Here is a 21483-nt window from a genome sequence, read left to right as displayed (position 1 = left end):
TGCTCATATGAACCACACTAAACTGCCCTCTAACAGTCACTTTGCACTAGTGCACAAAAGAATGCTGTGGAGCAATTAGTCCTTTGAAGGAAATGTTTATTAAACAAACAGAACACACATTCACACACATGTATAAAACTCCAGCTGATGGGACAGCTGGTTGTCATGGTGATGAGGCCTAAGGGTAGTTGAGCCTCCCAGGGTGCGGCAGGTTTCTAATAAGGCCTGAGGCTTATTCAGCTGGATACAGCGCTGGTGTTGCAGAACATCTTGATTAAAGTGATTATAGGTCATTATCCTAGATGACAGAGGATCACAGGCTACTTTTTAAAAAATATTCTATCTCTACCCACAACGATGCATCCACCTGAATACAGCCCTGGATTCTACAACTGCCTGGTGAGATGAATACAGCACAGATCGCCTGTTAACAGTTGCAGTACCATTCTCCCTGCGGGAGTGAAGACAACATGACCATATGAACACAGCAGTGTGTTTGTGAGTGCAGTCTGTCGAGGGACGTGGCACGATCTGGATCAGTTCCCACCTGGTCAGGACAAGCGTAGTCCTGCTGGGTCTACTACAGTTCTGAATGCTTTTGGTCCTGGATTAAGCCCGGTATGGAGCGATGTACAGTAGCGTGTACCAGTTCACTTTGGCCAAGGTCGTTCTCAATATAGAACATTCTGGGTGGACTCAGCGTGGTGCGCAGCTTGCTATCTGGCCTAGCTATACCAGGCTGCCAGGCCAGGAGACCACAGTAAGCGCCACCCGGCTGCGCTGCTCCTTCAGCATGGGCACCAGAGCAGAGTGGCTCATTCCTGCTGTGGACAAGCCGTTGACTGCAACAATCATATCCCCACACCTAGGATGACACCAAGAGACAAGTCAGTGTGGAATATAAATAGGACCTGACAGCTGCAGTTATGTGCCGGTCAAACAGCTCTACAATATTCCAGTCATCTCAAATGAGCACAGTTCATAATACAATTTCTTTAATGCAAAATAACCAAAATGCACTAGTTCCAGCATCTCAAATGTTCATATTTACTGCTATTTACTGTCTTCTACAATAGTAAACTGAATATCTTTAAGTTTTGAACTGTTCATTGGACAAAACAAGACATTATTTAAATAAAATAATCATTGTGTCTCACGGATTTGTTCCTAATAGTACTGTATTAGGACAAAAGTGGAGTTTTATGGCACAGAGGAATAAGCTATATCAGGCTTTGGCAGCACTTGTTAGTGGGATTAACTTTCTGTTTGTTTTTTTTTTTTATGGGATTTGTCCCACCTCTACTTTTGAACTGCAGAGTAGGGTTTGCTTTAATCTACAACAGATGTCAATTTTTCTGACTTGTATTCTTATATCTGTACAAAGATGGAGTCAAACAGATTGAATTTTGATTTATTGGTAGTTGGTTGCATTACGACAATAGATAAGATGCTGATGACACAGCAAAAAGGCCATATCTATGACATGTATTAAAATATTACACACACATTTGCCCATGGATTTACATGACTGCTACACAACTGCAAGACCTTCATTTTTACTGTTTCAAAATGCTCAAGAAATCAGGTGTTCTATCTTGAATTGTAATAATCATCATGCAGTTGTTTCTTGTTTAAGGTCTATTGAAAATTCACTACATTAAATTATCATATAGTTCTAAAATAAATAGTTTACACAGAAAAACACAATGAAAGTGAAAAAATGTCTTTTTTTCCTTGTGTTCCAGTTTGTAGGAGTGGCATATCATCACGCCACTCTTATCAAACACCAACTAGAGATCACAGTTTATCCGCCTGGTAATTCACTTCTGTATCACTGCTGGCATAAGCCACAGACTGTCATGTGACGAACAAATGATCACTCACTTAAGGCGGCCATCGTAGTACGCAGGTGTGCCAAGGACTATGGTCTTAATGAAGAACGCCTGGTTGCCGTGGCTCTCCTCGTATCCCCCAACAATACTGAAACCCCAACTGCCGGGATGACTCCTCCGCAGCACAATCTCATGACTACTGTGCAGGTAACTGCAGGAAAACACGAGAGCAGAGTGAGTGAGTGAGGGAGGGAGGGCCAGACAGAAAGATGAATACAAGGAATGACTTTATCCTCCACTGAGGAAAGATGAGAGAAAAAATAATATGTCTTAATCTCAAAAGTGTCTATTGTGAGGTGATAGAAAATATCCAGTGGTATCATTTCTTCTGTTCTCAAACAGATGAAAAAGTGTTTTTATCCACTGAACTCAATAGTTTTAATACCTTTAAATAAATGTGCCTCTTGCAATTTTTAAATAATTGCAGTGGAATTTAACAGTGCATTATTTCTCTACTTTGCTCAAGAGGAGCAAGAGAAGAGCAAGCAAGGTGAGTGGAGGAGAAAAAGTAGGGCTGGGCAAGGTGAATTACTCTCATTACAAACCTCCGTCTGACCTCTATTTACTAATGTTGCAATTTTCAGTCAGTGGTCACGATCCCATACAAATGAAGTGAGAATAGATGCAACAACCAATGACACCTATCCAGATTTTAAACCAACAAATGTCCAGTAGCCCATAATATTGACCTATAATCAGTTATGACGATCAGAAATAATGGAATGTGACAATTTATCACGATACATGTTTTAATTCATATCGTCCAGTCCTGAGAAGAAAAAGCAGCAACCTTGCATATCAACAAATTCATTCAGGAAGGTCCGCCGAGGCATTTACACATCTGGTCATAGCTCTGCATCTAAGCAGTATGTATGTGATCTCCTCCCCCTCTGTATGTTACCTGGGCAGGCCCAGCCACATGACCCACGAGGGCGACCAGTTGGCATCAAAGTCACTGTCGTGAGTGTGAGGCAGCAGCTCATCGTGGTCATGCTCCTCCACCATGCTGACCTCCAGCACACGCAGCTGGACTGAGGGCGAGGCAGCGCTGGCCTTCAAGGTGCCCACGGCCTCGCTGTGGCTCAGGTATGTCAAGTCCTGCCCGTTGATGCTCAGTAGAACATCACCTGAAGGAGCAAGAGGACACACCTGCTGCTGATGAACTGCACATAACGTAATGTGGCTTCGCTTAAGCAACATGCAAATGCATATTTGACCTAGCTGAAATGCTCACCACGTTTGATTCGTCCATCTCTCGACAAGCAGCCGTGCGGTTGGACGCTGGTCACAAAGATTGGCAGCTCCCCGCTCTTACTGCCCCTCCCTCCTGCAACAGTCATGCCCAGAGACTCAAGGGGTTCCTTCTTCACTGTGATGTGTTTCTCCTTACAGGTCACACACTGCGAAAGGTCCTGTGAATATGATCGAACAGAGGTGAGACACACACACACGAACACACGCTGAGCCTAAATGAAGGTAAACGCCCATAAGTCTGCTCACTCTTTGTGCATCACACTTAAGTTTTCCTGCAGTTAAAACAGCTCAGAAAATACCTCCACTAATAGAAAATAAGGGGGAAAATATCACTAACTAATACAAATAATATAAAGCTATATGGTATGGATCTGTATGTGTTACCTGTTCATTAAAATAAAATTATCTACACAGATTTTTTATACATAAAAACTGAGAATGATCGTGATCATTACCTTCGTTCCTATAATGCAGATGTGAATCTTAAAATACAAGTGCTCGCTCAATGAAGATGTAAACACACACAGAAAACGTTGAAATGCACCTACACTCACAATCCAATCCATCGCTACAAACAGGCTAACTCTAACGCACACACACACACACACACACACACACATATAAGTCTTCTCCTCACTCTGTGGGTGCTGGTGCGGGACAGGTGTATGGGCACAGGACTCGGAGTAGAGCTGTGGTTAGGCAGGAAGTGATCAAGGCAGTAGAGGTCTCTGGTGGAGCTTGATTTTGGCGGTGGGGGTGGAGTCGGTTTGCTGGGTCGGCCAATGAGCAGGTGGACTCGCTCTCCACTGGCCTAGAGAGTCAGAGTCGTCAGAGTCAGTGGTTTAATATCAAAATCTAAAGTGATTTATTTTTGCTCATATGCTCACTCAAATTTCAAGAGAAATCAAGGAGAAATGAACCTGTATAATCTGTGCAGCCTGTTCCGGGGTACCGTGGCGTAGGTCCTGGTCGTTAACTGCCAAAACACGGTCATTACTCCGCAGTCTGCCATCCTTTGCTGCCAGGCCTCCCTCCAACAGGTCCAACACAAACACTCCTGACTCATCCGTTCGCCGTACCAGCTTAATGCCGAGCTGCTCGGTCGAGTCCCGCTTGTGTAGGGTGATTCTCAGCGTGGCAGGGCTGGACGGCGTCCCCTCAGGAGTGGAGCAGGGTGCATGGGGAACAGCTGGAGTGGAGGAGGAAGAGGAGGGAGGTGCCCGGGAGGCACAGCGACGCTCCCTGAGCACGGTCAGCTGCAGGGTGGTGCAGGGGCGTGCCAGCGTAGAACGGGCGAAACTGTGGGGCACGTTACTGATGTCCACATTGTTCACCTTTGGAGAGAGACATTAAAGGATATTTAAGGAAATTAAACCTGGATTTTTTTTTTTTGGTGCCACCATAAACAAAACACTGACCTACTATCACTGTATAATGTAGATATGGTGAATGTGTTTGCAAAGAGTTGCCTTTTTACACATCTGGCAGACAGAGAAACTTTAGCTCACTCTTCTTTTAGCTCTGTTTTAGTCGCCACCAGCTCCCGCTAAATGCTTCACTTTCTCCATCAGGTAGTACCTAACTGTGTCTGTCTGTTGTTCATGTTGGGCATGTAGCATACAGTGCACTTATCAGAGCTTTCTCATTTAAAACAGATGACTCCTGCTCGAAGAGAGTGCTGCAAACAGTAAACCGAAACAATGAGCTAAAAGACGCAATTTTGAGTGATAATTCTCTGAGGATATGTCACTGCACATCACACACGGTTGTTTGATCCATTGTTAATATAAAAATATTGACTAGAGCTTCTTTAAATAGGTATAAGAATAATAGAAAGTTGATTTAGGAGAAAGATATGATCGTTGAACCCTGCTCAAAAAATCCTTACAAAGGTAGTGACTAATACCGGTACACTATACCCCATATATTGATACTCCTACTTGCCTCAACAGCTGCTATCAACATGAATCATGAGTGAAAACAATAACTAATCGTTAAAGTGAAGCTTTAAATTGGATTTAAAAATATTTTGTATGAAAATGGTGCGTGCTCTTTGGTGAAATCATGCACTTATTTAACGATGAAAGGACAAAATTTAAAATGACCTCTAAAGCCTCTCACCTGTAGTATCTGATCCCCAGCCAGCAGCCTCCCGTCTCTTGCAATGACCCCGTCTCTGTACACCTCCTGAATCACGATGTTGATGAGAGGCGTCTCGTTTCCCCCGACGATGCTGATGCCCAGCTCCACATACGGGTTGGCCCGGTGGACCTCTATGGCAGTTATCTCTCCTTCAGGAAGGGAGGGCAACTTCACACAGCCTAATGGGCACACAAATCATATTACACTGCTGCATTTCAGACTTTAATTTCCACATCTTAATCATAATGTTCCCTGAACGTCATTATCCTGTTGTCTAAGATTACAGCTCTTACACTCACAAGGAAGATAAACTGCAATATTTTATAGCTCAGATTTCTAGCCTTCAACCCCTTTGAGAAGATGTTCAGCAAAAATAGAGGAAGTGGTGTCATACCCTCTTCTGCAGAGAGAGGCGGGGACTCGGGGCAGTCCCAACCAGAGGAGGTGGAGCTGACAGAGCGTAGGAGGTGGATGCAGGGATTACTAAGGGGCCGCTTCACCCTGGGGACCACGCACTCTAACCCTACCACACCTGAAGACACAGAGAGATTAAGAGAAGTTTCCCATTAATGCTGTGTCTCATCAATATATTGACTCAATTCTCAATCTTAATCTTTTTTGATAATGCAGTGGATCGGCTCACTGTCTTCCTCTGTGCTCTCCTCAAAGGCAGGGTTGTCGAGGCCAGCGTCGTCTGTCCACACGGGCCCATTGCTGCTGCCGTTATTAGGTCCAGCGGGTGGAGAGGGCGTGTGGTCCCTCAGGTCTGTCTGTGGGGGCGACCTGGGAGGGCTGGTCACCATCGCTCGCTCATCCCCGCTCTCGCATCTCGGACCGTCCACGCTGGTCTGCTGACACCGCGTCCCGGGACACCTTTCACCAAGCAACAGGCGTCAGTTTGTTAGTCCATCTGACGTGTAAAGAAAATCAGGTTCAGCATCAGTTAATTTAATGTGACGCAAATGATCCCATTAGGGAATTTCTCTTTTTGTTTGTCCCCTCCTTAAAGGAGGCCAGGGTGCCAGGTCACGAGTAGCTGGGAGGGATTCAAAGGGTAAAGGAAAAGTATTTTTTGTAGGAGAGGACCCAAGTTAATTATGGTTCTAATGCATCAATGCACAAAAGATTATATAAGAATATGAGGGAATATATTTAAGGGCATGAATTTATGTACACATGTGACCATATGTATATTGTGTGTATTATTTTGGCCACAGAGACTATTTTTTCTCTGAGCTAATAAATTAATATGTTTTTTCTCAACTCAAAACATAAAAAAAATAAAAAATAAAATAGTGAAAAATGTCCAACGCAACCTCCCAAGGTCCACAGTTTGCTTGTTTCAACCAACCAACTGGTACAAAAACCGCAAGATATTCAATCTTAACCAATATACAAAATAGAGAGAGCCGGCAAGAAATCACCTTTGAGAAGATGAGGGGGCAAAATTGAGCATTGTTGCTTGATAAATCACTTAAATGATTAGATAATGACATAAGTCGTTTCCAAAGAGTTCAACCGCTCCACGGTGTTCTTTCCATCGATACATAAATCTGATTGAGGCGGGTGCATCTGTCCCGACCCACAAATAGATACTCTTAACTAAAGAACAATTAAAAATAAGCACAGACATGCAGACTAAAGGGGTCAGTGTGGTCTCACCCTTAATTGACTCTGAAGTATTTACTGTAAGTGGCAGCTTTAAGCTTGGTTGAATTATTTAAACGCTTCTGTTCTTCCATTCCTATCTCCCAAGAGAAACAGGACCATAGAAAACCGATTGCTGTCCCATGACTCTTTGTTCTTGCAATATTCAAAACAACTCACAGTGTTTAGTGTTATCATTGCAAGCATTTCTTAATTCATTCTCTTTCACATCTATCTTTGGCCTTTTCCATCAAGAAACAAGAAGAACTCACTTAACACTTGAACGAGTTAAGCCCATATAGAGGCTTTAATTCATGTACTTTGGTTCGGGAACGGTGAAAGTACCTCAGCTTTCACACATACACACCGTCAGTAACAAGATCAACCAGCCCACCTTGACCACCGTGGCTTGGCGCTCTCATCTTTTAATCTAATGTCAAGTGTCGCGTCCCTAATCTTCACCATAAACAACGTTGACTTACAGTCGCAGGGCGGCGGCAGACTGTAGGCTCCTGTTACTATGTTAGACATAAGTCTGCAGGGCAGGAGAATGGTGAGCCCACGTGGGACTGAGGCTTAATCTTTACTAAAGAATGTCACGTTAGTCCTCGCAGTGACCTCGTTTGAGCTTTCTTAAACCATCTTTCCTTGTCTTCCCACACGATGATGTGTGCAAACTTCACTGAGATGCACCCATCTGCTTATGTGATTGACATGAAGACTGTTAGCAATAAAGTTTAAATGGGCTGCAGCTTTGAAAAATGGGGGGAAAAAAAAGAGTTAAGGGAATCTCTGTATTTTCTTGTTTTTGGACTATTTTCAGACTTGGATACACTTAAAGCGCAACTCTGGAAGATTTGAAAGATGAACAGATTGTTTCTCTCACAAATGAAAAGTTGAATTTATAAGCACTAAAACACTTGCAGGGGTTTTGCTGCCACAGCCTCACTTCTGGTCTGGTATGACCACTAGCTTATGGTGGCTAATGTTAGCAAACTTTAGAAAAAGGTTGCTGTGTAACCAAGGCAGATTGCTGACTTTTATGACTCCTCTCTACTTACTGTTACACTCCATTTTACCATTCACTCCAATCCTGCAATTGTCACTTGTGACTACAGTGACTGTCATTTAGAAAAAGTTTAAAGACACTTTAAAGACACAGTATCGGTCGTCTGTAGCAAGGGGTCTCTCGTAAAAACAGCTGACTCAGAAAAGCTTTTGCCAGCTGGTTAGCAATAGCTTGTTAGTGTGAGCTTGTTAAGGAAAATCTCCTCGACTTAACTGAGGTGTTCGGCAGTCACTGGATAACCAGTCAATAAGTTAATGTCAAGACACCAATGAGTGGTTCCTTAGCAACACACGCCATCTTAAGAAATTCCGTCACATAGATGTCTGCTCCTAAATCAATAACACTGACTATTATCTTGTTCCCGTCAACGTTAGCTATGTTTTTACACATTTAAAGCATGATTTGACCGAAATATCTCAACCAAGAAAAAGTTAAATATCTAGATGTCGTGTAAATTCTCCAAGCATATTCTCCTGAATTTACACTTCCTCCACTCATGGAACAACTGGCAACAACATCCTTTTTTGGTTTTCCTTATGGCAATGCTGATGCATAGACAAACAAACACACACACACACACACACACACACACACACACACACTCTTCTGTTACTGTACAGCACAGGGCAACAAAGAAAGCGAGAAAGCGAGAGCAAGAGAGACAGTAAACTGAAAGGCAGACAAAAGGAAAGACAGAGGAAAAATGTGAAAGGAAAATGCCATTTTGTCATCCCAAGTCACGCTATGACCTCACATCCCACTGCATTCGACTCACCACAGGCCAGGGTTGCCCTTGGCTGTCTCACAGAAGAAATGGTTGAAAAGGTCTCTGGTGTTGAAGTTGCTCAACATGTTTGCAGAGTGTGAACATGGAGCTCCTGGTCAGCAAACCCATGACTGTGGTAGGGAACCACTAATCCCCCGTCACATGACCTACAGCCCAATAATCCCCTCAGGGTCTCACAGCACCTGGTCCAAATGGGCCAAAAGCCAAAGCGTGCGGACAGAGGGAAACCTTTAAGGTTAAGGATGACGGGAAAGTTTAACTGATCTGGACTAAGATTAATGACATCTCCAAATGTTCCTGCCAGAAGCAGGCCACAGGTCATGATGGATGGTTGGCATGGGTTTTAAAGTTATACAAAGGCAACTAGAGTTGCAGCGAACAGTTATTTTCATTATCGATTAATCTGTCAATTACTTTTTACGTTAATAGGTGGATTATTTAGCCAATAAAATGGCAGAAAATTGAGAGAATGCCTGTAACAATTTCCCAGAGTGCAAAGTGAGGTCTTCAAACTGCTTGTTTTGTCCAACCAACCGATCAAAACCCAAAACTATTACATTTACAACCATAGAGAACAAAGTAAACCAGCAAATATTCACTCCTCTAAACCTAGAAACTGCTCATTTATGGCATTTTTGCTTTAAAAAAATACTCATCTGAGTGACGCCAACACAAGTACGGTAAAGCTGCATTACCTATATAAAGCTTATGAAAACCTGCCAGTCATGCATGCATAGTGTTTGATCTGTATGTGTGTGTGTATGTTTGCCCACAGCTCGTGCTCTCAAGCAAGTATCCATCTATCATGTCTGTATGTAAGCTTTATTACCGGTGCTTGAGGTGTGCCTCCAGGTCACATCGTGGCATGCTGAGGGAGCAGACTGGGGTCAAAGGACAGGACACGGACAGCTTGTCCAGCAGCTTGTGAACCAGTATGCTGGATCTGCGGCACGCTTGTAGCTGTAGCCGCGTCCTGTCCAGAGGGCAGAAGTCCCTCTCCTGGAGGAAGCTACGCAGGCAGCGGGCGCAGAAGGTGTGTCCACATGGTGTATCAAGCGGCTGCACCAGCGGCTGCAGGCAGATGTGGCACACCAGGTCATCGTCCACTTCCAGGCGGTAGTTGTAAAGGTGGTTCTCCCAGGTGCGGTGGATCTGGCCACACTCAGGGCACAGAGCCTCCAGCGCTGGCTCCACCGGCACAGCTAGACCCACCTCGCAGCCTGGGCTGCCCATCTCCGCTCCTTCAACACAACTCAGCTTTGGCACAAATGACTCCAGTGGGGCTGCAGTGTTGGGAAGGGGCACACACACTCCTATCCCATAAACTTCAGAGGATGTACAGGCTGTAGAGAGGACAGATGCCCCCCAGTGGCTGATGGCACATCACCCTGCAGGTCAGAGGGCAAAGCAAGAGGGTTAAACAGCTGTTTCAGAAAAACAACAAGTGTCTGATTATGTGCTCGTGCATTTATTCATGTGGCAAATGCTTTGTGCACGTGGGCCCACGTGTCTGCATGAGATCGAGTGTGGCACTGTGTGTGTGTGTGTGCGTGCGCGTGTGTCAGTGAGTGTGCCGAGATTATGTATTGCTGCTCCTGTCCACTAATCTGGCAGTATAATCTCTCTTTTGCTCTCGCCTGCTGCAATCTTCCAATTCCACAGAGAGGGAATTATCTGGGATTGAGGCAGAGAGAGGACACAGATCAGAGGAAGTGGGATTGGGAAAGCAACAGAGAGAGAAAACAGTGCCAGAAAGTGGAAGAAATGAGCAGAGACAGAGCAAGGAAGAAGAGAAAGAGATAGGAAGAGGGGTGAAAGAGATTAATGGGATATAAGAGGCATAAAAAAAGGAAAAGAAAATAAGACAGGAGAGAGGATGGGAGGGAGCAGAAAAGCAGTGAAGTCCAGGAAAGAAAAGAAAACCAAAAAAGGCAAAAAATTAGTGAGAATTCTTTAAACATTCCCCTCAGCGTACTTGATATTTTTGGTTCAGGCCACGCGCAGTAGATGCACTCAGTCTCCTCTGCAACAGAAAGAGAACATGCCTAAAGCAAAGTCTTGAAATATAGCACTCCACCGAGCAGAGTGAGTCCCCAGAGCTAATGCACTCTGTATGCACTGATCACTTCCACAGTGTTTCACATCCAAAGCCATTCAGACCTTCAGCCCCTCTATTAGCCAAGCCCCTGTGGGCCTGATGCTATCAGCGGACAGCAGAGGGCGTGCCTCAGCACACAGCAGGCCAGCCAAGCCACAGTGACTACCTGCCTCTGTTCCAGCGAGGGTCTGCTCCTGTCTCCATGACGACCTGGAGCCTGTTCTGTTCAGTGGGGCTTGACATTCAGAGTGTAGCCGGAGAAGGATGCAGAGGAGCCACACAACAGATGCACTTCTCTCAGCAGGATGCTCTGCTCCTCCCTGGTACAGTCTGAACGCCTGTCAGACAGCACAGACGATGATGAGAGCCCCCTTGGTTCCTTTTTTGCAGCTTTTTTCATCTCGTCTCTGTTTCTACCCATTTCCGTGACAACCTGTCTCTCCTGTCTCCTTGGCTACCGGACCGGTAGTTACTTATTTCAGCCTCCTTTAAGTACGTGCTCCTGTCTGTGTGTGACTGGCTGCTTCTGTCTCTATCCCGCAGCTGGACATGAATTAATCATGAGGACACAAGGCTTCTCTGTTCCTGTAACAAAGCTGTGACATCACCACATCACACACACACTCACACACAGACTTGTAGACATGCAAGCATAAGTCTACACAAGCAAAACCAAACACACACACGTACATCATGCACAAAAGCTTTTGAGGTACCAGATCCTGCAAATAGCCTTTATCAATAAGTAAAGTCTTCAGGTTTTCACTGTGGCAGCAGTTTAGAGCCCCGTCCGTGAAAAGCACTTAAATCTATTTTAATCATAGCTGGACTCTGTAGCAACAGATTCCTTTACACAAGTCATATGAAGACTGGCAAATGCTTGTGAAATATCTTCCTTTTAATCTCAGCGTGTATGTGTATGTGTGTGTGTGTGTGTGTGTGCGCGTGTCTGTGTGAGAGTCCAAGGCCATGCTGTTATTGTCATTGCACTGCTTTCTATATTAATAAATAACAGTCTTGGCCCTGCACCTGTCTCTGCTCATTTTTCATTTTTTCACAAATGACAATCTAATCTTACAACACAGGACAAGCCATGGACTACCTCACATGCAGGAATGACATGTTCAAATAAGATGAGATGATGTTATAGGCCACAGATTTAGATCTCAGGTCCTGTCGGCTTAGCCTACATTTTCATAAAACCCCACCTCGTCGTCTCTTATCTTAAAAAAAAATCCAGAAAGGCTGTTAGCCACTTGGAAGACCAGGCCGGCTGCTGTTCTGCAAGGTCTGTTGCAATAGGGTGCTTTTTTCACAACAGTCAGACAGACATGCAATGATAACAACAAAAACAGACACTGATTTAATTGAGATTTGCAATCATTTTTTCAGTTGTCATAGTCCTAATTTACCTTGGCAACGCACCAACTGCAGTGTCATGATCTATAAGCAACCCGTAAGCGTTGAACACATTTGATTAGACAAGAGCATTTTTTAATCATTGCTCCCATCTGTCTGACTCCATCCCACCCCTCCATAAGCGAAAAAGCTAGGACAGATGAAGCGACAATGGCAATATCAATGCAAAGCCAGCCACACACTGACACCGTTCATACAGGCACTGAATATATGCAGATGTAGTATTACCTATTCTTACTGCTCCTCCGCGCCGCGCACTCCGGCCCCAAAAAGGGGGACGATTATTAGCTGCGGGACCTCAATCACGCATTCACCGCAACGGACCGTTCCGCAAACCCGCACGAAAACGCCCCCGTGCCTTTGGCAGCGCTGGCACCGCCCACTGCTGTCCGTCAACGGGGAGGGGCGGGGTCTGCCGCTGTCAATCCAGAGCAAAATTAGGAGTGGCTGCCAAACGGCCTGCTCCAAAAATATTATTACTTACTGTTTTAGATACATATCTTGCTATGTTTCATTTTTTTTCACACAAATTTAATGTTGTACATTAGTTTTTTCTTTTGTTTTTTAATAGTTATACTATCTCAAGATTAATAGTTATATTGTACTGCCACAAACAATTGTACAAGGATAAATGGTTAAAAAATTATCATGAGATTTTAGTATGTAGATATGATTATGACAGTATGGCAGTCCGCACCACACACTTGACCTTTGTGTAGTGCATGTACAAAAGCCATGGATAAACCTCCTGAATCTCAGCCTGAGGCAGGATCACCTTGGTCGTAATTAAGCAATTATTGTACACAAAACCAAAGCTGACAATCTTGGCACTTTCCCACGGATAGTGGGGTATTTTGGTCTTTTGGTTTATGTTATGACCTGTCAACAAGTAGGCACTTTCCATATGTTCATATCACATGTATATTGTGAATTTGACCATTTTTTGCAACATACTTTAAACTACAATTTCTAAGTGGTTTTAGTTAACCAAACTGGATTTCTCCCTGTGGTAACTTTGCTGTAGTTCAATTTTTTTCCAGCTTAAAGTAATTGGCAGCTTGCAAAGCTATGCTCTCAAAGTAGCTTCCTTTACACTGTAAAATATAACGCAATAATAAAGATTAAACTACCTAAATAATATTGTATATGCGCATAGATGAATGCATTGTGCATAATTGGCTCTCTCTTTTGATACTTGAGCCCATGTGTTGGACCTGTTCTTACTTAAGATACAGGACTTGTGTGTGCTACTTTGACTTAAGTGAAAACTTCCTCATTTAGACCATGTAAATAAATAATACTACTTTTTTTATTCTTTTTATTTTAAAGCCCATTTAATCGATTTTGCTAACTTGTGTCCAGTTAAGTGGCTTTCGTAAACAATCAGGCATCGCCAAGGACAGCCAAAAACACAGGGTCCTCGCGGGAGGACCTCACAGAGAGGTAAACAAAAAGGAGGTTACGTTAATTAACGTGCAATCATCGATTTTAGATGAATTAACTGTGTTGCATTAATAGGCTATAGGTTGCAACGTGTAATTGTTTACGACGCGATGGCAGAGGATAACGAGCTGGAAAAGTACGTAACATTTTTGCTGTTTATCCTCAGTTAACGTATCCAGCTGCTGTTTGCACACACTTGTAGCTAGTGTTTCCTCCGAACCCGTAACACCCATCAATCAGTAGGGAAGGATATTTTTGGTCGACAGCTGTTCTGTTCTGTTGCGTTGTAAGACAAGTGTGAGTGTGTAGTGATTGTAAGGAAACCCCGCTACTGTAATAGCCACCATTAGCTGCCGGTGCTGTGTGGTTAAAGGTCGGCTAATTCAGTGCGGCGACTCTGCTGATTCAGCAGCTCGGGTCAAACCAGGACACTGCCGCTCACTAATGATTCACTTTCTCGTCTGCTCTCTGCATCACTATGTTTTCTTTCACTTAATTAAATTATTCTCCCCTTGGCTCCCCCTTAAGGCTTTGTGCCATCTTTGTCCTCAGTTTCTCCCCACCCCCTGATGTTTTTCTGTGTTTGTCTATCTAGGCGCGCGGTAGAGGAGCTCCTCAGGGAGACTGACAGGGCTCGGGTGAGAGCAGAGACCATGGGCCCTGCAGGATGGTGAGCACTGTGTTTGACATGCCATCTGTATCAGCCTGCACACATTTGTCATTTGTTGACATTTTACTGCTACTTATCATCTTAGCTGTACTTGCACTGAGGCAATTTTTGTTTGTTGAGTGCACAGCCTACTTGTGGTGTGTTTAGATGTAGTCTGCACAGATCGCCTTGTTTCCATGCTGTATTCTCAGCTATGTTTCTTTGTGTAGATTCCCATCAGCTTCTCTGACAACAAGAGCAGCTCCTCCTGAATGCATTTACAATTATTCAGTGAAGAAATGGTACATGCTCACAATAGACTGAACAATATTAATGACGAACAGTGACATAAACAACACAAAAATGAAAGTGACAAAGGCTTCTCCATGATGTTATCACTTCAGAGAATTGAAATACTTATTTTAAATGAACTATTTACATCCCCTGATGAAAAAAACAGCAGAAGGGATATCTTCTCTCCATTATAATCCTATCTGGGATTAAAACCAGTGGAAATGGAATACAATCTTAACGTTTTATTAAAAAGTGTATATGACTTTCTGCCACCATGGTGTGATAATGAACTGTTCTCAGTGTGTCAGTACTGTATCACATCACTATGTTTGAGCCCTGTTGAAATTCCATTAATGGGTTTCTTATACTAAACTATACATTTTCTGATCCTACTATATGGTTCTTGATAAGTGAAATGTTACTAATTACAGTTAATAATGTTTCTTCAAATTTTCATTGTGTGTAATTATTGGCCATCCCACAAAATGTCCTCATAATTATACTGATAAATGATATTGGTTAGCTAGTTATGAGATATTTTATTTTGCCGGTAATCCTAGCCAAATGCATTGTTGACTTTTCTACCTATTTTGTTTTGATGACTGCTTAATTTTAAATGATCAAAGTAAATAAAAATTCTTGCTATCAAGCTTTATTTATTCAGAGATCTCCTTTACAAGAGAGACCTCAGGACACAGACACCAATAAAAGTGATCACAACAATTATTAAGAATATCAACAAGTAAAGTTTTAAAGTCCCTCAAAGAATAGAGCATCTCCTAGTTAATTTAATGCTCCAGTTCATTCCAGCGGTATGGTGTACAGTACTGGAAACCAATCTCTCCAAGTTCAGATACAGTAGGAGCAGGGCCACAGCCAGGATTTTATAAATGCTGAGGTAATGAATCTCAGTCCCCCGACATAGGCACCCAAGACTCAGTTTTTTTGAGTGTTTAAAATTGCCTTAAATAAAAATAAACATCTTTTGGAGATATGACATTATATTTAAATGTATCTATTTTGCAGATGCTTTTATCCAAAGCGACTTACAAGTGAGGGACAAAACTAAAACTTAAGGGCAGTAGGAGACCTAGGTGTAAGTACTAAGCACCACATCTATTCAGTAATGAAGTGCGCTGAAAATGCATAGTAAGTGGTAGTTAGGCATGTTTGGGTGTTAGAGGAGTGAGGAGAGGAGTTGTTCTCAGAGGAGACGGGTCTCAAAGAGATTCCTGAAAATAGAGAGGGACGCCCCTGCTCTGATAGCATTTAGTAGCTTGTTCTACCATCGGAGAAGACTGAATCATACTGACATACTGAATTGTTAATTTATTTGTTGGCATATAAGTAGTCAAATTATGTTTAAGTGATGGAATCAATCTATGAAATACCCATAGTGTAACTGACTCTAGGTTGCTATGATCCCCAGATTCTTAGAACAAAATGCAGGGGCACTGACCTAGGTGTCCTTAATGGCGTATTAATGAAAACACAGGTGTGCTGATGCCCTCTAGGTGCTAGTGATCACATCCCTTGGTTTGTCATAGAGATAGATCCAACAACCTGGTGTGTCACACTGTCAGACGTCAGAGTCAAAACCTTTGTTCACTTCTTTGTCAGGTTGAGGTGTCCCCTGCGGAGCACCAACAAGCGCTTCCTCCTCAACACCCTGCGCTCCACCGGCCTGCAGCGGCACCCCAGTGAACCCAGAGACGGACACTCTGCCACAAGAGGGCGCCTGAGCAATGAGACCCCGGACAGAAGCCGCGACCGCAGCAGATCGCCTCCCAGAGACTATAGGGGCAACGGAGGTCACACAGACCATAAAAGTCATCACAGGCACAGCCGGAATAATAAAGACAAGAAAGAGGACAGAGACAAAGAGAGGAATTACAGACACAGAGACAGAGACAGGAGACATGGGGAAGATGGACAGAAAAGACAACGACTTCATGAATAAAGCACTTCTGTTTAGGGGAGGAACACTGCTTTACCTGAGGCCACGCCCTTTCTAGGGCGCAGTGGTAGACACACTGTTTTCTGACCAGCCAGCACACCTCACACAGCTGCTGGGGTCCTGTTCACCTGGCATGTTAGAAGGAGCCAGAAAAGACACTGATTTAACTTTTTTTTTTTCCTGCTAATAAAAAAGACTAAACTTTTTTCCTCACAGCAGTCGACGGTTGACTTACATGTTAGTTAATTAACTGTAATTTTTTTGATGTTACAACCATATTATAGGTTTCGTTGATTCCCTTAAACTGCTCACACATCCAGCTGCTACACTCAACAAGAATAGGTCAAAACCTAGTATATGGCTAGACAGCATATGGTCAATGTGTGAAATTGATGACGTAGATGAAAACTGTTGTGAAGCAGCTGTAAACAACTGGTATCATTGCCTCATATTTGCATTCAGCCGAGTATCAGCTGGTTTCAGGTTTATCTGTTTGCCTCTCTCCTACTCCCGTTGCTCATATAGTATTTTATTACAGCTCAATTCCCAATACAGATGTTCTCATTTACAACCTGTTCGTGTTGTCAAACAATGGAACAAGTTTGAAATAGTCACCAAAATGTGGCAAATTAAGACTACATGATAACCATTTCCAAGCTTCAGCTCTGAGCTACTCCTGCTACTGTGATGAAAGTAGTTTATTTGCCTTAATAGGGGCAAAGCTCAGGGAACTGGAAGCGCTACTCCGCTTCCCTGTAGCTCCCGAGCAGCCGGGAAACCAGAGTGTACGGGTGACTGCCTGTAACAAGAGGTGTAGCCCTAAGCCCCGAGTCACGAATGGGCTATTTGGCAACACTGCATGCTGTAACTGCTCCCCTCATAGAACCTGTTTGCGCCAAATGATTTTGAAAGAGCAACGGTCAATGGGGAAACACCAACTCAGTCACGTGGCTGACCAATGGTGGAAATATGATCAGTCAGTCAGGGACATTCACGATTATAGGACTGGCACCGCTGTTGTGGACATATCAATGCCAGTTACTTTACCTGCCAGTGTTGCTTATACTAACACTGTTAATAGTAAAGTTAAAAAAGTAGTGAAAGTGAAAGTAACATTAGCTGCCAATTCTGGCCATCACATTTTTAATATTGATATGAAACTTTGACCACACACAAAAACAGATGTTTCGATCAAATAAAAGAAAATGTCAGCAGCACTAGCTGGTGATTTGGACATCAAGATCCTAATGAGAAGATAAAATGAAAACCTCCATGTTACAAGCTGCCAAGTATATCCTCTACACATACATTTACAAATATAATTATATCTCTTAAATTACTTAAGCTAATAAGTTTGACCATGAAACATAATTTTCCTGCTAGAATAAAATGTTTCAATGACTTTAGCTACTGAGTTTGGCCTTCAACAACCTAACGTCAAGGGAAAAGTTCAAGCACCATTCGCTGCGATTTGTGGCCATCACAAATCCAATATTGATTTGAAATGAAACATTTATGGTACTTTCCAGCATTTTTTCCACTAAGAAAAATGAAGTACGGCAAAAAGAAAACAATAACATAATGATTCTAAAGTGAATGCGACATGATGAAACCCGTCACGAACCTTTGTCCCGTCTCTTAACTTCTGGAGTCCATGGTGAATATGAAGGAACAAAATGCTCAGCTTAAACCAGTATAACAAACAGAAACCCATGTGCTGTGAGCACAAACTTCGTCGGAGCCGGAAGAACTACAACAACCAGCGGCTTCTGGCTGTGCGCAGACTCGGTAGCAGCCTGAAGATGGCGTCTGCCAGGAGGCAGCCGTCTGTGTTGACAGTTTTATTTCAAATTGTTTTCTGTTGTGTCGTCTACTCTTCTGTAGTTTCACATCAGTGGAACCCGAGGGGAAACTTTTCAGAGAGGAAACCCCGGCGGAGACGGCGCGTATCGGTTAACTTTGCAAGTGTTGATAGCCGATCACATCAGCTGTTTTGTGTTATTTCTGAATGGCAGCTGATCAATAGTCATGGCGTAAACTCGAATGACAAATTAAATGCTGTTTCAGACTGAGAGAGCTGTAGTTAAAGTAGTCATGAAACAACAATCTCAGTTCTACTTTTAAACAATCCTGTTATTTTACTGCCTCATTATTCACTAAAATATTGTACTTAGCCTCATGAGGTGGGACAGTAAAATTTTCAAGCAAAAAAAAAAAAATCCTATCCTGTAGTTATAATATTCTATATGAATTAGCTGACTGGAAATGAAAAGCACAATGCAAGAGAAAGAGGAGAAAACACCATCAGAGTAATGGTAACAGGGAAACAACATGATGAAATACAATAACAGGATTATTGTGAAGACAAAACCCTTTTGAATAAGTTTTTTGACCTCCACATATCATTTCTTGAAACACTGTTGTTCTAGTTACAGACTTCCAGCAGCTTCATCCTGAGGCAGCGGGAAAACATTTTGAAAACTGGGGCTGCTGGCGGTGACAGAATCCTTACTGATGCACAGCGAAAGGGAAACTGCACTTAGTGCTGGATGACATGACACCAGGTAAGCCATTTCTTGTAGTAATATGTTATATCAGTTGTACTGTAGTTGACCTACCTGGATCATTTGGATCTTCCATTAAGTATCTCTAAAATTGTGACTTAATGTCATGTTGGATTCACAATTACTCCAGTATCACCACCGTTATATCTCCTCTGCTTCCCTCGGCCTTTCTGCCTCCACTTTTCTCTCCTTGCTCTGTCTATCTCCATCTCTTTTGCAGTGTCTTCCAACAGCCTGTGTAAAAAGTCGGCAAACAAATTCAGTCCGCATGAATTTATAGCACATGGTTATTAATTGTCAGTTACTTTACCATGATGAAACAAAAAAAAGCTTAAATGTCTCTCTGGCTTGTTTCCTCACTCAACATCAAATATGTTACTTTTTAGATTATGAAGAGAATTTAGTCTATTGGAAGATGCTACACCATCAACACACTTATAGGTACCAATCAACACCAAGACAGAAAAGAAAGAAAAACTGCTTTAGAAATATCAATTGTCATATATATCATACTATTTAAACGTTAACGCAGCACTGTGTATTATGCTCAGTTTGTGTAGGTTGCTAAGGTGAGAGAGCTCTGAAGGTCCTGCCAACTCTACGTCCCCCATCCATCTACAAGAGAGGAGGAAAAGCCTTCAGACCCACCCACTGAGGAGTCCCACAGGTCATTTATTGACATGCAGCCTGTAAGTTTAGCTTTAGTTTTTCTAATTCAGTGAGGGTGGGTTTGTGTCCTGCTTGTTTAAGGCCTGGATGTTTGAAAGCAAAAAAACTAACAGTGACTGTAAAAAACAAACTCATAAATGATATATTTATGGGGCATATTTTGAAATGTTTATACAATGTTTGCAATCAGTGGTCTTTGGTGATCCTTTTTTTTTTTTTTTTTTTTTGCATTTCTATACTAATACAAAATAAGCTTGATAACTAAATGTCAGTTGTGTTGTAACACTGAGTGACTGATGTGTAATTAACAGGTGGAGACCAACATGGTTGAGTGTTTACAAAACGTTCCTGCACATTTTGTGCCTTAGGGATGAGATGAGGATGTGCCAGCCCTTCACGATGTTTGACATCAATTACACCAGGCAGCACCTCCCCACCTGGAAGTTTCTCTGGCATGCGGTGTAATGTATATTATGTACATTTGTATTCACACATAATAACCTGTTTTGGCAGAAAAGTTGTAAAATGTCATTAAATGCACATTTAATAATAATAATAATAAAAACAATAATAATAATAATTAATTGTTACCCAGCGGTGGAGTTAAGGTTTGGTTTTCTTGGGTTTTTTTCAGTGTAAGATAAAATCATTTTAATGTTTTTTTTCCCCACAGATTTTCACATGAATCGGAATAAACTCTCAAAGAGCCATTACAGCTCAGAACATAAGAACTTCTGACATTTTATTTTCCATGTCCTCCTCTCTCACATGACTCGTGGTTTTGGCGTAATTCTGTTTCGCTTGCAGTCGAGGAGGTTTGATTTCAATTATAATGTCATTACCATTATTCACTGGTCACAATGTTTACATAAGCCATGCTGCTGTCGCCACTGGGTAAGCACATTTTATCGCGTGTTCAACTTTTTGACATGTATATACCGGCTATCACAAACGGTTTTGTTTGTCAAAGGAGAAAAAAAAAAAAAATTCCTGACACTCCTACTGGTGCCCAAGTCCTCCAATAAGTTGTTTAATAATCCTGTGACTAAACACATATAATATAGTATTTCTACCTGCTTTAGTGGGGATATCAGTACCTCTGGAAAACAGATGAACATTTGCTCAAGGTCTATCCAGATTTGGCCTTGGTCCATGTGTTTAATGTAACACTCTTTTTATTGCTCCGCATCCAGAGCGTTTTTATAAGCGTGGCAACTGTCAGTCTCTGTGGTCACGATTACCCATAGGTCTATTATAGCAAAGTTAAGCTGCATTACTCCTCGCTTAAGCCATTACGCAAAAGTTCTGTGTCTGTAAAGTCGGCTAAAATGCGTTTAACGCCCCTCATGCTTCATAAATCACGCTGTCCCTCTCCACTGTAGTGGGGGAATAGCTTCGGTTAACTGTTTCCTTCCTCTTTGAAACAATGAACAAATATAAACACCATTAAGCTATAGTGCAGGGGATGATTTGTATAGAATTGGTTTACTTGAACTTTATTGCATCGCTGAGTGCCCCATTAAGATACCATGGAAAGTGCCGTAATTGCTTTTGAAGAACTCAGTGCAAATAGTCTATAGATGCACACTATCAAGGTAA

At 42.6% G+C, this 21483-nt stretch overlaps 2 protein-coding genes and 1 long non-coding RNA gene across 4 annotated transcripts; 2 read left to right on the top strand and 1 right to left on the bottom strand.

Moving 5' to 3' along the window:
- Positions 1-79: 79 nt before the first annotated feature.
- On the bottom strand, positions 80-12653 carry lnx2 (ligand of numb-protein X 2). The gene is made up of 11 exons (XM_022744284.1): positions 12537-12653; positions 9621-10179; positions 5932-6161; positions 5683-5820; positions 5268-5467; positions 4067-4480; positions 3784-3957; positions 3127-3304; positions 2794-3019; positions 1885-2043; positions 80-865 (listed from the first exon to the last, which is right to left on the bottom strand). The coding sequence occupies exons 2-11, from the start codon at positions 10022-10024 to the stop codon at positions 730-732; spliced, it is 2259 nt and encodes a 752-aa protein (XP_022600005.1). The 5' UTR covers positions 10025-10179; positions 12537-12653; the 3' UTR covers positions 80-729.
- A 1083-nt stretch (positions 12654-13736) lies between these two features.
- polr1d (RNA polymerase I subunit D) lies at positions 13737-16864 on the top strand. Of its 2 annotated transcripts, none has more exons than XM_022744324.1 (3): positions 13737-13887; positions 14347-14421; positions 16315-16864. In XM_022744324.1, exons 1-3 carry the CDS (start codon positions 13862-13864, stop codon positions 16652-16654), a joined length of 441 nt encoding a protein of 146 aa, XP_022600045.1. In that variant the 5' UTR covers positions 13737-13861; the 3' UTR covers positions 16655-16864. The 2 variants fall into 2 exon arrangements, 1 of the variants encoding a protein (XP_022600045.1); XR_002665078.1 differs by lacking the exon at positions 16315-16864 and adding an exon at positions 14631-15293 and having other exon boundaries at positions 13870-13887.
- Positions 16865-19119: 2255 nt separating this feature from the next.
- LOC111221064 lies at positions 19120-20277 on the top strand. The gene is made up of 3 exons (XR_002665079.1): positions 19120-19215; positions 19767-19904; positions 20196-20277. It is a non-coding gene; the product is annotated as an uncharacterized LOC111221064 (long non-coding RNA).
- Positions 20278-21483: the final 1206 nt, after the last annotated feature.

The sequence above is a fragment of the Seriola dumerili genome, unplaced genomic scaffold (genome assembly GCF_002260705.1).
Source record: "Seriola dumerili isolate Sdu_G_001 unplaced genomic scaffold, Sdu_1.0 BDQW01000079.1, whole genome shotgun sequence".
NCBI lineage: Eukaryota > Metazoa > Chordata > Actinopteri > Carangiformes > Carangidae > Seriola > Seriola dumerili.
This window is presented reverse-complemented; position numbering and strand designations above follow the sequence as displayed.